Source organism: Hibiscus syriacus, unplaced genomic scaffold, assembly GCF_006381635.1.
Source record: "Hibiscus syriacus cultivar Baekdansim isolate YM2019G1 unplaced genomic scaffold, ASM638163v2 tig00110610_pilon, whole genome shotgun sequence".
NCBI lineage: Eukaryota > Viridiplantae > Streptophyta > Magnoliopsida > Malvales > Malvaceae > Hibiscus > Hibiscus syriacus.
Genome location: NW_024062800.1, coordinates 1,245,447 through 1,263,638, shown reverse-complemented (window position 1 = coordinate 1,263,638; position 18,192 = coordinate 1,245,447). Strand labels below are relative to the sequence as shown.

Genomic DNA, 18,192 nt, shown 5'->3' with positions numbered 1-18,192 from the left:
GCCCCTAGCCACCCATGAAGAGCAGTGCAACATTAATTGGGCAAGGACTCTTCTCCGGTAGCAGACCACACATTTGCCGTCAAACTCCAAGTACACAACCCTACAATGCATTACGTATGTATTTAGTTGCTTACCCAATTAATGGAGTGGTTGCAGTGAGTTGGGCACCATCGCCCTACACACGCTGCTACCATGGAGTGATCGAAACTATATTATTCAAGAACAGTAAATTCATTTTGACCCCAACAATGCCTCCTTTGATTATATTGAGTTATTTTATTCAATTTAATATTTATATACGATAGATGTAAAATTTTATTTTAACGATATATATTTAAAATTTTATTTTAACGATATATATTTAAAATTTAAGAAATGTAAAATTAAATCATTAATAAAGAAACACAAAATATTATATAAATTATATATGAATTTGAAATTTTTAAAAAGACAATGGTACCCTCAACTTTCATCGATTTATCTCTTTATCCATGTGTAGGTATCATTTGTTTCGCATAATATAAGATTATGTTTGATAATAAGATTATTATAATATCGTATTATCTTTTCTGGTTTGTTTATCATGAATGTAAGATTATAATGTTTGGTTGGAGGAATATAAGACTAATTTAATATATGTTTTACTAAACTATATATTAAACTTTAGTAAATTATCCTTATGATATATGTTTTTTCAACATATTAAACTATAATATTAAATTATAAATATTTGAATGAGAACTCATAGAAATATTTTAATTTTTATACTATGTAACTTTTGAGGAAAAATATATTTAACATATAATTAATATAATTAGTATATGAAATTTATATTTTTAAACAATTTTTATAAGTATCATATTTATTTATATAAAATTTAATATAATATGAAAAAATAATATTGTGGTCTCAAGTGGACAAAGATATTATTTTTCAATATATAAGTTTCATTTTTTAATAACCCAAAGTTAGATATTATTTCAATTAAATATATTTTTTACAATAATATAATTTTTACCTCATAAACTTATAGATAATTAATATATTAAGTATTAAAAATATAAAATGATTTTAACTACTCAAATTTATTAATATTTTACAAAATTAAACTTTTGGTATATTATTATTATTATTATGTTTATAATTTTGATTAAAGCACGAATAATGATAATGAAAAGAATTCATATGGAAAGAAATCTCTAGGGTGGCGTTTGGTTCGCTAGAATGTTTCTGAGGGAATTAGAATCTGTGAAGGAATTGGAATATGTAGAAATTGAAATCTGAATCTGAAATCTGTTTGGTTGGTAGGAAATTGAATTGGAATCCAATTCCATATTATGTTTGGTTCGCAGACATGTCAGATGAATTTGATTTCAATAATGTAAAATGACAAAATTGCCCTTCTTGTTTTTTTGCTTAATTTTAGTTTGTTTTATAACTTACATGTAACAATATATTATAAAGATTTAAAAAAAAATTAAATTTTCATTTTATTGATCGATTATTCATTTCAATAAATTATAAAAATCATACTAATAAACATCATAAGTTAAAATCGTCACAATTAGGGATGACCATGGGTCGGGTTTTTGGTCCACCCGAGACCCGACCCAACCAAAATAAAGTTTCACCCGACCCGACCCGAATATATGAATTAGAAACCCGACCCGACCTGAAATAATAAAAAAATATTTTTATTCAATACAAATAGTGACTTAATTGAAAAAAATATATAGAGAGGAGTATTATTATAATTATTCCTAAATATATAAGATAAAATAATATATTTTTTCGGGACGGGTTGGGTATTTTTCACCCTAAACCCGAACCCGACCCAAATATCACACTTAAAAAAAACCGACCCGAATATCAAACTTAAAAAAAACCTAACCCTACCCGAACCCGATTTTTTTAAAAAAATCCGACCCGAATACCAAAATATTGATGAGGATAGTATGGTCAAATTTCACATTCCATCCTCCAAAGAATTTCAATTATATCATGTTATGGATGAAATTTACTTTCTCTCCCTTGATGGAATTGGATTCTAATTCCCCCTTTAAAAACTTGAACCAAACATGAGAAAATGATGAAATTGTATTTCAATTCCCCCTAATTCCAAGGGATTCTAGCAAACCAAACGCCACCTTGGGGTATTCTTGGTTAAAGTGGGAGGAAGTTGAAATGCCTAAGAATTTAGGTAATGAAATTCTCACCATTTAAATAAAAAAAATACTACTATTGATAGTAAATTATTATCTAATGATAACATTTTTCGAGAACTAAATTTGAGATTATAATTTTAAAAAAAGTTATTTCTTTCTGATAATGATCATTTTCGCGAACAAAACCATGATTAACAGTTTTGCCAGAAAATTATATGCATGGGAGGAGGGGTGAGGCAGGACCACGCTATTTCTAATAATTTCAACGGTTTGCTCAACCAACCAACCAAAACCAAACCTCTTATCTAGGAGGCTATCGAAATAACATTTAAACCAGAAAACAGACCAAAAAAATGTAAAACATTAACGGAAAATAATGGAGTATGGTGATGTTTATTGCCGATACATAGGGTCGTTTGATCCTTTCAACAAGTAACAAAAAAGAGAGTTTATATCAGCATAGTGCCAAAGAAAAAGGATATATATAAATAACATTATGCTACCTTTTAATCGGATTAGAACGTTTAAAAATGTTAGTTTTTAAAATAAATAATTTAATATTATAAGGGGGCCTCGGAACTCGGGGTAGTAGTTCGAGTCAACCCAAAACCCAAAAGTAAAGCCAGTTAGACCTCTTAAGATAGTTGGACCAGTTTAAAAAGGGTATTGAGCTTATGTTGGCTCAATAGTTAAAGGATAGTGGTGTTTTTAAAAGTGAGTTAAAGGGAGAATGACTAACAGTGTAGTTTACCCGTAGCTTGTTTTAAAGGTTAAAAACCCCTTATTTTTCACGTGAGTCATTCCCCAAAAATATCTTCCCATTTTCTTTTTCTCCATATTCTACTTCTTTATTTTTTCTCCTTAGCCAAGATCAATCTTTAAGGAATTTCAAGCTTAGTTTGAATCCACCAAGGTAAGAGTCTTATTCTCCTTCTCTCAAGCTTCATTTCAAGCTCTTAATCTTAGGTTTTGGTTAAGTTTTTAGAAAATGAGTTTATGGGGAGGTTTATAGAATTCAAGAATCTAAGATAGTTGAGAGGATTTGAGTTGTTTAGAATGTTTTTATTATAGTTTCCAAGTCAAAAGCAAGTTAGTAACTCTTAGATTTGTCTATGATTAAATAAAGAAGGGGAAGAGAGTATCAAAGTTAGAAACAAAGGAATGGTCATTCCTAGTAGAATTGGGAGAGGTTTTAGCAACCAAGGAGGTCAGGTAACACACTGTTAGCTTTTCCATATCAGTTGTAGGATCATTAGAAAGAAGTTTAGCTTGAAAGTTGAGTATGAGCATGTTTATTAGCCTTCCATGGTAGATTTTATGTTTAATGTTTTCAACATGTTTCTAAGCCTTAGTTATTCTCCCTTAATATCACATAAGACTTTAAGTATATTTGGGGACCTGACTACCGTCTTTGGGATTGAAAAATAGAGATTCTCGTGCTTGTTTTATGACTTCTGTAGGTAGAGTATCGATACTATAGGGTTAGTATCAATACTTGTTCTTCGTTTACGGGTAAAATTGTGTTTTTTAGGCATGAGTATCGAAACTCTTCTAAGAGGCCTAAGGTCTGACACTCACAAGGGGTGGGTTAGTCAGGGGTATGGTGTCCGATGTAGAAATTCTATGGGCCATATCCCAATAGATTAGAGGGGCACATGAGCTCCGAGATGCAGTAATCTCTCAGTCGCACCATTATGTCTACAGTAGCGTAGAGAGTGAATATCGCAAGGATATTCACTAAGCAGATCCGATCAGTAGACTTGATAGTTAGCCTTTCAGTGATATGCAATTAGTATATTTTAGCTATTAGTGTGTCGCTGAGCTAGTTAGCTCAGCCTTCGGATTGTTTCCGTGGGAAGGTCACTAGATCCAGCAGGTAAGGAGCCGCAGATAGACTAAAACCCAGTTCAGACCAGTGCAGATTTAGAGTACGTCTCAACATTTGTAAACTTTATTGTCCAGTTGAGTTGTAGTTTCAGTAGAGCGGTCTGTATTATTTTTGTAAAGAGTAAATATTTTAATTTGTAGCTCCTCAGTGTAAAGATTTTATTTATTCTTCAGTTATTTTACAGTTTTTTTATATTTAAAGAAAGTACGAAAAAGTTGGCCAACCATTTCGGTGGTTCCGTATATCACCTTAAATTGATCGACTGTATGTCGTACTGGTCTAGGGTGTTACAAAGGGATTCCATTAAAAATATTTGTATGCAATAGTCTTACAATTTTCATGTATGGATCCTTTATTTATCTATTACATATACACACAATTTTTACTTAAAGCTTTAAAAGTATGCTCAAAAGAATTTGGTGGAAACGATACAGATTTCAGTGAGCTTAATTATGTCAGAGTTCTTAGCAGCCAAGCCTGTTAAGTCGAGTCCACTTATTAGAACTTGGCACCTTTTAGTGTCACGTGCAGCACCATATAGATACTTAACCATGGCCTTGATGTTTTTGCTGTAAAACGAATCGTTAGCACTCCAAAGGTCCACTATGGCCTTCATGTTAAGATCCCAACATTTTTGGAGCCGCAACTGGTAGCGATAAGTATGGACTGCCGAAGCAGAATCTTTGAGTAAACTGGATATTATAGTTCCAGCTTCCAATGCTCTTATCTGTGCCCACCCTAGGGCGGTACTAGCAATCCCTACGGCCGTCAACGGCGCCCCCAAAACCATGTTACCGACACAATATTCATGGCTCGATGTGTGTCGGCAAACCGCTTCCACGGGATTCGTCGTTCAAATGATTAGCAGCTCCAAACAAGGGATGGATGATGACCGCCAATATCAGTAGGAACAATGGGGAGAAAACATGAGTGTGAAGGGCCATTTCTTGTTGCTGAGGAGATTTTAAGCCAAAGGTGGAAACATGATTTGGGGACATGAAATAATTTACGTGTAAATGTGTTTCCACTCGATTTATATGATTAGTAGTGCCAAGTTCTTCAAAAACAACTTCCAATTTGATTTCATGATACTTGGGGGACAAGGCTGAAATGGTAGGAATTCTTTCTCGTTAATTGATTGTAAACAAAACTGAACCAAAATCAATATTTGGTCTTTGTAGCATGAACACTAAGCCCATACCCAATGATCATGACAACCACACCAAGCCCATCAAACATATAGTTTAAGGAGATTGAATTTGAACAATTACATCTGTAGAGTATGTATACGTTGCCAATAGCTAAAAAAATTTAAAATATATATTATTTTGTAATACTCCTAAATCATTAAGAAAGAAATAATAAAACGATTCATCGAATAATTTTATGAAAATATAATAATGACTTATTAGGAGTAGGATCCATTATATAATGAAAAAATGAAAAACTTTGACATTGATATGAGGTATGATTTACTTGGACAATGTAAGAAACTCGTTTTTACAATAATTTAGGATTATTGGATGAACTTAAATTAATGATTGAGATTATTCTTTGAATTAGTATTATTAGATGAATGTAAATTGATGGCTAGGATTAAAAAATGAAAATGTGAAAAATTCTTTGAAAAAAATGATAAACTACATTGATGACCACTTAATTATGAGCTAATGAAGGAGGTGCTTAGTTGATGTTATTAGTGTGAGAATTGTTGTTAGGTTTGATCAGTGAAATAGTTTGAAATTCAAATAGATTTTCTTTAGATATTCAAAATGAATTGAACAAAATTAATGATTCCCACATCGAATGTTTACTCAGGATTATTACAGATCAAGACCATGACAACCTTAACCACTCAAACTCTACATACACTATTTCCCAGGACTAAGGTCGGGCAGTTTTTCAGTCCCTCCCTGCTTTCCAAAAACTTTACTCCCAAAAACCAAGAAGCCGGCGGCATGTCCGAGAACCGCAGCGAGGAAGACGCCGCCGTTAAACGACATGACAACCAACATAACGACGTAGCTCAGCCCGGCACGAACGGTATGCTTGGCCGTCTTAAAGAACCAAGCGGCCACCTTGTTGGCCCCAGGCTTAACGATGGTGCGATACGAGAGGCATTCAACCATCACCGCCAGGCCAAATACGAAGAACAAAGCCAGTGCGTACATGCCGCTGCTGGAACCGGGCCAACCCGAGGAGAGGATTTGGGATTCGTGGCCCCAGTAGAAGCTCGTGTGCGTGGCTGAATGTCGATGAGTGTGGAGCGCGGTCGTGACACATGCTCCCCATGTTCATTTTGTTTCTTCTTCCTCTCTTTTGTCTGGGTTTTTTTCTTCGAAGAACATAAAGAGGGTTTCAAATGGGAGGAAATATAGAATCCTTCTTCTTTTTTTTTTTAATATTTTCACTTTAGAATCCTGCAAAACTGGTTTCCAAGCAACCCCCCTGTAGCATTTTCAATATTCGCTTCTTTATACTGTTTTCTTGTGTACGTAAAGAAATCATCTCTTTTAATAAATCCATCGGGTGCTTGCTAATAAATCCGGATTTTGATCTTCATTCTTCATCATAATTTCTTGATGTCGTACAGTATTAAAATGTAAGAAATGAAGAATAATAAGCTAAATATCTAAAGACTTTTATACTAAAATTACGAATAGAGTACACTGGATTCAGAAGGTTGCAATTGCCTCTGTAATATTCAATCAATAGATGAGATATTCGTGGTTATACCAAAAAAGAAAGACAAATTTTTATACTAAAATTTTGAGTATTTCATAAGACAACGAGTCTAATCAAGTTTTAAAATTTGTCTTTGACTATCGTATTATATAGTTAAATTTTGAGATGTTAAGCTATCTAAAATTATATTTGACCTAGTATTGATTCAAGTTTGGTCAAATTTTAGGATTTGTTTTTGTCAACTTGAAATCAACAAGTTTTTTTTCACGATGATCTCAAATCTCATATTATTTATATTTACGAATTTTTAATGTATTTAAATATATTCTTTTAAACATGTACTCATTGAATAATTAAAGATAAGGTCTATACACATGTTGACACCGTCTAGTTGGCTCGAGCTCGTGCAAATAATTTTTTGCACATTAGTCTTCATTTCTTTCATTTTCATCCTAGATGACATCGGTATGCGAGAAAACGTCCGAAAAAATTATTATATAGATAAAGACGTGTCTTACAAAACACATTTTTATCAAAAGAGTACCACTCATAATAAAAGAAATATTGTTTAATGGTATTATGGTTAAAAAAGGTTTTGGGTATGTTTCTTATAAACTAGCCCTTATTATATGATTTGCTTTTAAAAAATTAAATTTGAGGTTGGTAATAATATTAACGAGCGTTAATTTAGTATAGACAAAGTTTCATAAATTTGAAATCATATTTTATTTAGTATAGACAATGCTCATACACGACCACAACATCTCAAACCGTTTGATACATTAATCTAATATAAAAAGTACAGCAAAAGCATTCATATGAGAGTTCTTTATTTATTTATATAAGATCATCATGATTTTCCCTCACGAAATTGTTAGTCAAAAGGGAACCCTCCCATCACTCTCCGCCATAGATCTCAATGCTTCTTTTAGGGTAGTGTTTGGCCTCTTTCTTAGGAACTGTGATGGTCAGCACCCCGTTCTCCAGACACGCCGTCAGCTTATCCACCGTCGCGTTCTCCGGCAACTTGAAACTCCTCACGAACGACCCGCTTCTACGTTCCAGCGCTGCCACATGTCGCCGCTCACTTCTTTCTTCACGCTCTTCTCGCCGCGGATGCTGAGCACTCGCCCCTCCTCCACTTCCACCTTCACTTCGTTCCTCTTCAGCCCCGGAAGTTCAGCTACGAACAAGTGAGCTTCCGGGGTTTCCTTCCAGTCCAGCTTTGTGAGCTCGAACCGTGATTCGGCAGCGGAGCAGCCGTTGTAACGAGGTTGCTGCCGCCGTACCGGAAGTCTTGGAACGGATCCCAAACTGCCGGACGATGGTAGTAAGGCTCGTCATCACTGTGATGAATTCTCAGAATTATCGACACGGTCGTAAAAGTGACTAGTCAAAGGCAACAAGTAGGTTACGAATGCGAGGCTAAATAGTGAAGGTTTTTATAAGGGAAAATGGGGATGGCATGAATGTGGGAAAATCTATGTGAAATAGTGGAATGATTGATGTTTTGTTATGTGTTTTTGTGCATGCATGTATGCATGCATGGTATTTAAAGAGAAGGCTCTTCTTTCAGGCTAAGATGAAATTTATTTTATCGATATAACGAAAGGGATTTGAAAGAATATGACATCCGCATAAATGTTGAAATCTTTGAATGGGGTAGTAATTTTCACATTAAAATATATTCCTAATGTTGGTAATATAAAGTGGTAGATCCTATATTAATTCAATATTGATTTTAATAAATATTTTTTTATTAAATGATTAATGGTGATCTACACTGTTGTCGTCCGCTTGATTTGGTTTGTGTTTATATCCCGGAACAAAGATATGCTTCGTCCAGGACATGAGCGGATGTATATGACTCCCTAGAAGAGCCATTACACATTTATTATTTCAAAAAGAGTATTGAATTTAGATAAAAGAATCTATATACCCAAAATGTTTTTAAATAGAGTATTAAAATGTTGGACGCCCAATTTTTAATTTCTAGATCCATCACTGCTCTAAACTATTCTCTCATATATTTTTCTGTTATTAAAAATATATGAGTAAATATTAAATTAGGATTCCAAATTTTAGATAATTATATTTGATCCTCTTATTTTCTATGATTAATTATATTTTATCTCTTTGAGTTGGAATCTAGGCTTCGTCCCTGTGTATATATTTAATATGTAATATGCATAGTTCTTTTTTATTAAATATATGAAATCTATCTAATTATATAATAATCAAATGAAGTAATTGTTTTTGTGGTTTGGTGCTTCCAAGTTCTTTATTTGACCTAGGTTTAAATCCCCTCGTGATTATTTTTTGTTCTTATTTTCTGAAATTAACTATAGTATAATACATATATTATGGTGTAATACATAATACAAAGGTTGAGGTTGGCTCTGTAGCTAGCTGGGATGCGCACATTCCTTCTATTGGATAGAGATTTAGTCCTCCCAAACCCCTTCTATATTATCTAGCCCTTTGTTAGAAGATTATATTTATTGAATTAAATTTAAATTAGAACTAAATTAAAAGAATGTATAACTATTAAGAATCAAATATGTAATTATATCAATTTTATTAATTATTTTTCATCCAATTAGATAGTGACATATGTAAGCATTTGAGTGGAAAAAATAATAATTAAATTAAATGAATTTAAACTACAAAAACCCCCTTCAATCTAACGGTGGCACATGTCACCATCTGATTAGAGGATTAAATTTATTGAATTAAATTAAAATTAGAACTAAATTGATATAATGTATAAGTATTAAGGATCAAATGTGTAAGTGTACCAATTTTGTTAACTATTTTTCTTCCGACCAGATGTGACATATGTCAACATCTAAGTGGAAAAATAATTAAATTAAAATTATAAAAAAACCCTTCAATCTAACGGTAGCACATGTCACTATTTGATTAGGTGACTAAATTTATTAAATTAAAATTAAAACTAAATAAATAGAATGTATAAGTATTAAGAATCACATGTGTAATTATATCAAATTTATTAACTATAATGTCACCACTTTCGTTAACTCCGTTAAATATTTAAGGCATGTAACTTGATTGATATCATTTAAATAGTTATCTGATTAACAAAATTAAAAGAGGCAATAGTTAAATTATCATAGGTATAATTTATTTTTATTTTTTTTTAAAAATCTGCAAGCTATTTTTAATAAAGCAATTACACCCTACGATCTACTTCAGTCTCCTTTCCAATAAACAAAAATAAATTTGCAATTCAATAGCGGAGTTCACATCCAAACTAATTTGCATTATTCAATATGAAAAATGTTAATCTCAAAGGTAAGTGTAGAATGAGCACAAGTGCAACAACGCAATACAGTGTTTTTGAAGACTAGACTATTCCACATACATTCATTGTGAGCTTTTATACCACACCTAAAACTCCAACACCATTTGACCAAATAAATTAAGCCTTCAGCTTAAACATCCACAACCACTTAACGATTCAAAGCTTTCATTTGATCATTCCTTTTTGGCAATTCATTCGGAGCTTAAACTAATCAGCTTTCACTCTTTCACGCCTGAATATCCAATAGAGTAGTGACAGAAGCCATTGCCACAACCTGATTAGCCAATTACTTCTCTTGGGTTTAGGTTCTGGTCTTGGTCCGAAAATCCCTTTATAAATCTCCTTTTGCCTCTCGTATACAGCCTTGTCATGTTCAGCAAGCCTACGCAGCTCTCTTGCAATAGCTTTGTCTTCAGGTGCATGCTTACAAGCATTTAGAAAGTCTTCCCTTGCAGCATCCGTTTGCCCGAGTTCTGCTCTGGCCTTCCCGCGTCTGAACATTGCTTTCACATTATTTTCATCTTCTGATAATACCTGAGAGCCAACGAGGATGTTAAAATACCAAAGAAAATTACCTCCACAAACACAGTCATGCTATCTCTAAGAATATCGAGTACCATAAAGTGGCCAAATGTATAAAAATCAGCAAATTTAAGGACAAAAAAAATCAACGGGTGGAATTATAATCTAACTATCTAGTGGCTGCGAGCTGCTTCATAACAAGTTCAGGATTGAAACATAAAAAGACCTCAAGCCACCGTTTAGTTCATGGATGTGTGAAAAAGAAATGACAAACTAACAGTAATCTTATTCGCACTGATTCTTTCCAGCAATTAAACCGCTATGCAAGTTAATCACTTTCCTCTTCAGAAGCAATGAAAATAAAATATCAAACAGAGAGAATTATAGACTAATTGTTTTTTCAAGTTTTCCAATTATACAGACTTTACATGGTTGTAATGCCAAATTACAGATCAACGAACATTGAGAAGCCAGTTAAATAGAAAAGTAATGTCATCACATTAGCTTGAATGTTTACTTACAATGGAACAGTGTCCAATGGCTTCTTCATAGCGCTTTAGCTTTATCAAACATGCCGCCATGTTGAGATGACATGGATTTTTGACAGCTAAAGCCATGTCTCGATACTTCCCAAATAATTGGAACATAAAGTCATCACCCATGTATGCTATGGCCTATCATGAAAAAAAAAGAGAATAATCATTAGAACTCACCAGAATAAATAAGGAGAACTAAAAGGAAGAAAAATAGGTATATGATATCAAATTCTAATTTAAAGGAAATCCAATCTATAACCATTTCATACTGTTGCATGGCCTCCTCTAGCTTATCCTCCTTGAATAACGAATTACCGTCCATCTTTCTTCTATCTGCAGCACCAATCCTTTCTTCTACAGTCATGTCACCACGAGCTTTTCCCTAAAGAAGTGCCTCACCAAAAGAGGCATTCGATTAGCATGAGGAAAAATCCAGACAGAAAATCTTTTGAAGATAAATGAAGATCTACATATAAAATACATGAAACTAGAACAAAGCAACTTACTTCTTTGGTTTCATCAAACCCAATAAGCTCAACCTCATATATTATGTCTGCCATAGGAGGAACATTTGGGAAAGAAAAGTTTCCTTCTTTCCCATAACCTAATTCCCAGCCCACGCGTAACAATGCACGTTCACCTGATTTCATGCTTGACACACCCATAGCTAAACCAGTCATTTCCTTTTTCTCTGTCACCACAGTAATGAGAACTATTAATATTTCATAATATGCCAAATACACCAGAAAACAATAAAGCAACTCCTAAACACGATTATTGATATCAATAGATTTAGTGTCAATATGTATTTTTTACTAATACACAAAAACAAGAGAAAACAGTCAAATGCATACCTTTGCCTAAGACTAATTCAAGTGGTTGTTGTTCATGCCATGTGTCATCAAATTTATGATTGGTGCTTTTAGCCCAGGCCTTGTAGTGCACTGTTCCATATTTTCAGTTACTCAGACGTTTGGAATACATAACAAAATATGAATTAGTACAGCTCCTTAATCTCCTACAAAACTACTAAGTAACAACATTGGAAAGAAAAGAGCAGTAGAAGTTCGAAATTGATCACTAGACTAAATATCTATAGTTACCAAACTAGCATTTTGCTCAACTAATGTGCTAAAATACATAATTTAAGGAACAATGATTACTCATTAGTATAGCTTCATCAAGATGTTAACTAAAAGAACCAGATACAAGATTCAAGCTTCTAGTTGCAGGCGGTGAATGTGTAACCACACCAGTGTACAGAAATTTAGACCAGATAACTTATGTTGGTTTTCAAATAGCACTCGCAAATGGCTTGTGATACAAGTGTTTCAAGTTTTCATACGGTCAGATAAAAGAAAGGCAAAATAGATGGGAAACAAACATTTCACAAGTTTCTACTACTTACAGAAGCATGTAGAATACTTTGAAGGCTTGTGGCCATGGCCCTCCTTAATGATTTGCTTTCTTACTTTTTCATGAATAATTTCCATCTCGGAATCAACTTTTGGAGGTCCAGCAGCATCTTGAAGTGGTTCCCCATGCACAAATGCAGTGCTTTCAGAGACTATTTCATTCTCATCATCTTCAGCTGCGACGAGCATGCCAAGATACTTAGGAAGTGTGAATCAAAAAGTAACATGAAGAATATCATCAATGTAGCATTGATACAAGGAATTTAATGCAGTGAAATGATTCCAATGGAAAGCTAAAAGGGCAGTTTTTTTTTTTCAGAAACAACACCATGTGCAAAACGTGCTTCATAAATATCAGATAATTCAACATCCAAAAGGAAATACTGAGCTCGAAAAGTTACCATGGAATTGATTTTGGTGCTCCTTGACATCCTCCATTACTTATAATCACTACCCAAAGAAAACTAATCAGGATTCTGCGTACCCATATAACAACCAAAATCAATCAGCTTCAAAATTGATAAAACTGGTAGAACACTTCAACAATAAACTAAAGGAAGATAGGAGAACAGTGAATCATAATCAAACTTAAAATAATACTAATAAATGGATTCATGCAATTAGTGACACAAATTCTGACACCATCAAAACTAATGATAAAGATAATAAACCATTTGGCAAAGGGCTAAAATCATAGACAAACATCCAACATCCAAATAATTCCACACTCAAGCAACTAAATTCCGGATTATTTCACAATGAAAAAGCAAGATCGAAAACACTTAATCAAATGGTAAAATAAAAAAAAATCCATAGATTATGCGAAAACCTGATTGGCAGGAAAAAGATTAGGCCTCCCGCAAGTCAAACACCGCTTTGAGGAATGAGCAAAAACCTAAGCTTGCGATAAAAGTGTATGTAATAAAAAGAGCTAATTGTAAAAAGGCCTCCAAACAATAACACTCATTCTATTTCAGTTCTTAACTTTTAAAAAGTTATATTTTAATCCTAAAACTAATGTTGTCATTCCAATTGAATCTTACTGTATTCCTACGATACAGGTCTTGTTAAGTGCTACTGATGAGAAGTATCTCAATTAGATAATGAAATATATCATTATCTAATTAAAAGATTTTTTCTATTAAAATAAAAAGTTTATTGAACTTTTCATCTCCTGGCATAGATTAATGGAGACTGTCGATGACGATTGCTCTTCAAAAATTTTAAAATTTTATGTAATTTAAATATTTTTTATTGATAATCTTATTTCACTTATTAAAATTTTATAAATTTTATCTCTTAATATAAAATCTTATCTCAACCCGTGCTTCAAGGTTGTTTCACTTGTTAAATATATTTGTTTTGTGAATTGAGAATCGATATGTTTGATTTCATAATTACCAATTAATTTTGATTTTATATTATTTAATTTTACTTTTATAAATAGTCTAAAAATATAATAACTTTAAATTCTAAATAATAATTTCATAATTTTTTTAAAAAAGGTGTAATTATTTTATTGGGTTAACTACTTCAAATACCACTCATCTTTAAGTTCGGGTTCGAAAATGTCAATGACGTTTATGTTTCACCACAATTATGCCACCCCGCGCGCCGTGACGCTGCTGACATGACTCCCTCACCAAACTGACATCGTTTTGTTAGAATCATTTAATGAAAAATTACTTTCAATGGGATTCAAACATGTATCTTTCAAGAATAAATATTAAATACCCAACCACAAAGCTAACTTAATAATATGATATATTCTTAACAAAACTAAAATATATGGTAAATTGCAGTTGTATACTTCTTCTCCACTCTTCTTCTCCAACATTTTCAACAATTGCATCCGTCTGGATCTAGGAATACGCTCTTAAAGGTGTATCCTTCTGGATGCACGCTTGTCCTCAGCATTGCAGTTGGACTTGGAGGTTTCTTTTGCGTTTCCGTAGTCTGGTTGCTCATTTGCCTGAGTTGGTTCAACCTTCCTTATCCTCTGTTGCGTGTATTTGGAAAGCTGTGAGGGAGCAGTGGTCTAAGGTGCCATAGGATAGGATCATTTGGTTTTCAAGGCATGTTCCTAAGATTTCGATGGTAGCTTGGATGGTTGTCCTTGACAGGTTGCCTACTAGGAGCAGATTGATCTCTTTTGGCTTGAATGTGGAATCTTTGTGTTTGTTGTGCAACAGGGGGGAGGAAACAAGGGGTCATCTCTTTTTCCAGTGTGAGTTTTCAAGTCGCTTGTGGTTTGTTTCTTTGAGTGCTTGTGGCTTTCGTAGGTCTGTCTTGATTTGGGGTCTGGAATTGGATTGGATGTGTTGCATGACGAGAGGATGTTCCTTGCCTGCTTTGGTTTTGAGGCTTGCTTGGAATGATTGCATTTATATGCTCTGGAGGGAAAGAAATGAGAGGGTTTTTGGTCGGGCTAAGTCCTCTGTGGAAGAGGTTTTTAAGCGTTTTCAGGAGATTGTTAGGCTAAAACTCAGTGGTAGAGTCAAGCAACGGCAGTTGCTTAGGCATAGTGCTCTTTGTGAAAGCTGGGATTTACTTGTATAGTGGGGTGGTGTGCCGGCTGGTTTTGTATAGATTTGTTCGTTCTTTGGTTGGAATATACAGATGCAATTCATCTAAAACAAACAATCGCATCCGTTAATCTCTACGAATCCAATAAAACGACCAATTCCACTGCAAATGAAAGCAGACCACTTTAAGATAAAATGAAAATTTGCATCAATCATGGTTCTATAAAGTCATATCCATTCTTTTTTTCACTATTTTTGACTAAATTCATTGTTTTCAAAGGTCCCAAGCCGTTTGTGCACTTGGATTGCTTTGATTGCTATTAAACTCCTAACTTTCTCTGTTGCATGATCGACTTTGTAGTCTTCATTTCATCCTTTCCCATTTATGGATCTAGTGGGTAGCAGTAAGGTAAACATGCATCAAAGGGAAAAGAAAATAAAAAGGATATGAAGAGTTGATGTCACCTACACCTTTGGTTCGTCATTGAAGTCTCAGTATAACCAAGTATCTTTGGTCAGCTATTGAAGGGATACCTAAGCTTCTTAACAGGTTGCATAACATTCGATAAAACCGGACGATCACGCATCATCTTGGCATCATCTTCTCTCCCATTACCAAGAGGAAAGCAGCATAATCATGGATGCCTACCCCAAAGTATTTCCCACTTCGGATTGCCAGGTGCTTTCAAGTAAAATAACAAAAGTCCTTGTTTTTAGATCACTCTTTATACGCAATTGTTCAAGTCCATGACTCTTAACTTTGTGGTCGTGGGATCGAGTCCTACGGTGGGCAATTCATAATTCGAAGGTCTTCCACGGAAGCTGCTCTAAACCTGGCGTTGAGAGCAGCCTACTATCCTACCTCCCCTTGCCCTATTACATATGAGAATAAGGGTCATCTAATTTTTTTTTATTCAAGTCCATGACTCATCCCATCTTCCAATTATTTGCGTTAAATGATTTGATTGATGTAAGAGAAATGTTATTTTCGTTACTTAAAATTGAATATTTTCGGTAGAAAAAATAAAAGGGTAAACTACGCCAATGGTCACTGATGTTTGGGTAAGTTTTCGTTTTCACCACTAATGTTTCAAAAGTTACAAATCAATCACTAACGTTATCGTTTATGACAAATTGATCACGAAAAACACAAGTGAACCGTTAGCTGCTTACCTGGACGATTTGACCGCCACATGTACCGAGCCTGTCCCAGCATTGCCACCAATAAGAACGTCATTATCCCAAAGCTCGCCCCCACTCCGATCACCCTCGCCACCCATAAAAAGCAGTTCTGCAACGTTCGCCACCCATCAAAGAAGTTGGTAAAGCACCGGTCATAGTTGGCAAAACTAGTTTGTTCTTCAAATTCTTCCACTACCTACTTCGTATCTACCTCCACGATGAGTTTGATGATACCCAAATGTTTTGCTAACTGGATCATTTACTTAATCCCCCAAAGTTCAATATTTTCGCTGGTTGATTCTTCCAATTTTATCATAAATCCTCCAATCCATTCTCCGTTCGCATCCTAATTAACTCACCTGTTGTAGATTTCCCTAAATCAGTTCTGCAAGTCTCGTCGGTGTTGAGAATCCAGGTACCCAAAGGCGGTTTTCTCCAATTAATCCAGAGAGGCTCTATTATGTTATTCCTAGCTTTAGATTCTTTGGCTAGTTTGATATCTTTTGCAAAAGAGAGGTTGTACTTCATCACCATATTAATATTCTCTTCCTTATTTCTGAAGATTAAGGTATTTATGTTCTTCCATACCAAATGGTGGTCATAAAGATCGTTCCCTAGTTTATTCCTTCGACAGAGATTTTCTTTGACTTACTGTTTTCTTTCATCCATTCAAGGAATGTAGCTTCATTATACTGATGATTGTAAATTCTAGTTTGATTCTTCTCTCATACTGTCACTGTTGTAGGACAAAATCTCAGCACATGTTCGATTGTTTCCAAGGTATTTTGACATTTTATACAGTTTGCATCTTATATCAAATTTTTCTTGGCTCTGATTTCATTAGTGTTAATCTTGTTTAAAAGGCACAACCACATAAAACATCTAATACACTAAGTTATTTCCATCTTCCAGATCCAATTGACATGCTTTGCTGGTTTTCTGTGTTTGAGAAATCCATAATGGTCTTATAAGTCGTGCCAATTGAGAATCGTCCATCTTTCAAATTTGCCCATAAAGGTTTGTATGTTTCATGGTTTCCTTCTGTGGTTCTTATCTGAATACTCTTAATCTGGTTTATAGTTGATTCACTTAAGACATTTTGTAGTTCTTGTAGGTTCCATGAATTGTTGTCTGATAAGTAGTGCGCCACTTTAACATTACTGTTTTGTAGAACTAGATTTGGATGATCTTTAATGATGGGTTTGTGTCCCACCCACCAATTTTTCCAAAATCTTATATCAACATTCCTGTAGGTTCCATGAATTGTATGTTGATTTAGCACCCTCCAGCTATATTTAGTGAGCATCGCTAAGCTTATATCACCGGTGAACTCGGTGTAGCAGAAGGCGGAGAGGAGGGCGCAGAGTTCGAAAATGGCGTAAGAGATAACAACAACAGGGCCAGCGTAGAGGCGAGTAACTCTGCTGGTGGTGATGAACACACTGGCATCGACCATGCCTCCGATTCCTAGGCCAACTAAATCGAACCAACGAAGGGTTTTTCGCATGTTGGAGTTGGAACAGGCCTTTATCTGGATGAGTTCTTCGTAGGAGAAAGAAATAGAGGGTGTACGACGAGCAAAGCGATGAGGGGTATGGGTCAAGGCATGGAGGTATGATTGTACATTAGAGAAAGAGGAAGATTGGGTTTCCATTAGAACCGACGAAGAAGAAGAAGAAGAAGAAGAAGAACAAGATTTGAGTAAAATTGTGGTAACGGAGGGCTTTAGTTTCATTCATGAAATTTGCCTAATTGTTTAATTATTTTTTTAAATTTTTGGTAAAACACCGGTCATAGGGAGATGTAAGGTTCTCCACTGTGGCGGTCAAACCATCCAGGTTAGCAGCTAACGGTCCACATGTTGTTTATATGACGCCTCTTAACGGCGAGTGACCAATTTGTCACAAACGATAACGTTAGTGACCGATTTGTAACTTTTGAAACATTAG

At 34.4% G+C, this 18,192-nt stretch overlaps 3 protein-coding genes across 5 annotated transcripts; 1 reads left to right on the top strand and 2 right to left on the bottom strand.

Annotated features, from left to right (window-relative positions):
- Positions 1-7,635: 7,635 nt before the first annotated feature.
- Positions 7,636-8,082, bottom strand: LOC120135603 (class I heat shock protein-like). The gene is made up of 2 exons (XM_039151860.1): positions 8,028-8,082; positions 7,636-7,901 (listed from the first exon to the last, which is right to left on the bottom strand). The coding sequence occupies exons 1-2, from the start codon at positions 8,080-8,082 to the stop codon at positions 7,636-7,638; spliced, it is 321 nt and encodes a 106-aa protein (XP_039007791.1).
- A 2,127-nt stretch (positions 8,083-10,209) lies between these two features.
- On the bottom strand, positions 10,210-13,408 carry LOC120135485 (peptidyl-prolyl cis-trans isomerase FKBP42-like). 3 transcript variants are annotated; one of them, XM_039151758.1, is made up of 8 exons: positions 13,366-13,408; positions 12,938-13,012; positions 12,530-12,712; positions 11,976-12,065; positions 11,628-11,812; positions 11,381-11,503; positions 11,107-11,259; positions 10,271-10,597 (listed from the first exon to the last, which is right to left on the bottom strand). In XM_039151758.1, the coding sequence occupies exons 2-8, from the start codon at positions 12,972-12,974 to the stop codon at positions 10,271-10,273; spliced, it is 1,098 nt and encodes a 365-aa protein (XP_039007689.1). In that variant the 5' UTR covers positions 12,975-13,012; positions 13,366-13,408. The 3 variants fall into 3 exon arrangements, with proteins under 3 accessions (XP_039007691.1, XP_039007689.1, XP_039007690.1); XM_039151759.1 differs by having other exon boundaries at positions 12,938-12,986; positions 13,366-13,384; XM_039151760.1 differs by lacking the exon at positions 13,366-13,408 and having other exon boundaries at positions 10,210-10,597; positions 12,938-12,974.
- Positions 13,409-14,630: 1,222 nt separating this feature from the next.
- On the top strand, positions 14,631-15,095 carry LOC120135602. Its single transcript, XM_039151859.1, has one exon. The coding sequence runs from the start codon at positions 14,631-14,633 to the stop codon at positions 15,093-15,095; it is 465 nt and encodes a 154-aa protein (XP_039007790.1).
- Positions 15,096-18,192: the final 3,097 nt, after the last annotated feature.

What these genes read in the sequence shown, in the direction of transcription:
- LOC120135603 (XM_039151860.1), bottom strand. Translation starts at nt 8,082, where the DNA reads ATGACGAGCCTTACTACCATCGTCCGGCAGTTTGGGATCCGTTCCAAG. An exon ending in GATCCGTTCCAAGACTTCCG is followed by an intron (nt 7,902 to 8,027) that starts GTACGGCGGCAG and finishes CCGGGGCTGAAG; the next exon opens with AGGAACGAAGTGAAGGTGGA.
- LOC120135602 (XM_039151859.1), top strand. Translation starts at nt 14,631, where the DNA reads ATGGTAGCTTGGATGGTTGTCCTTGACAGGTTGCCTACTAGGAGCAGA.
- LOC120135485 (XM_039151758.1), bottom strand. Translation starts at nt 12,974, where the DNA reads ATGGAGGATGTCAAGGAGCACCAAAATCAATTCCATG. An exon ending in GCACCAAAATCAATTCCATG is followed by an intron (nt 12,713 to 12,937) that starts GTAACTTTTCGA and finishes TGCTCGTCGCAG; the next exon opens with CTGAAGATGATGAGAATGAA. An exon ending in GGTTTGATGAAACCAAAGAA is followed by an intron (nt 11,504 to 11,627) that starts GTAAGTTGCTTT and finishes GCACTTCTTTAG; the next exon opens with GGAAAAGCTCGTGGTGACAT.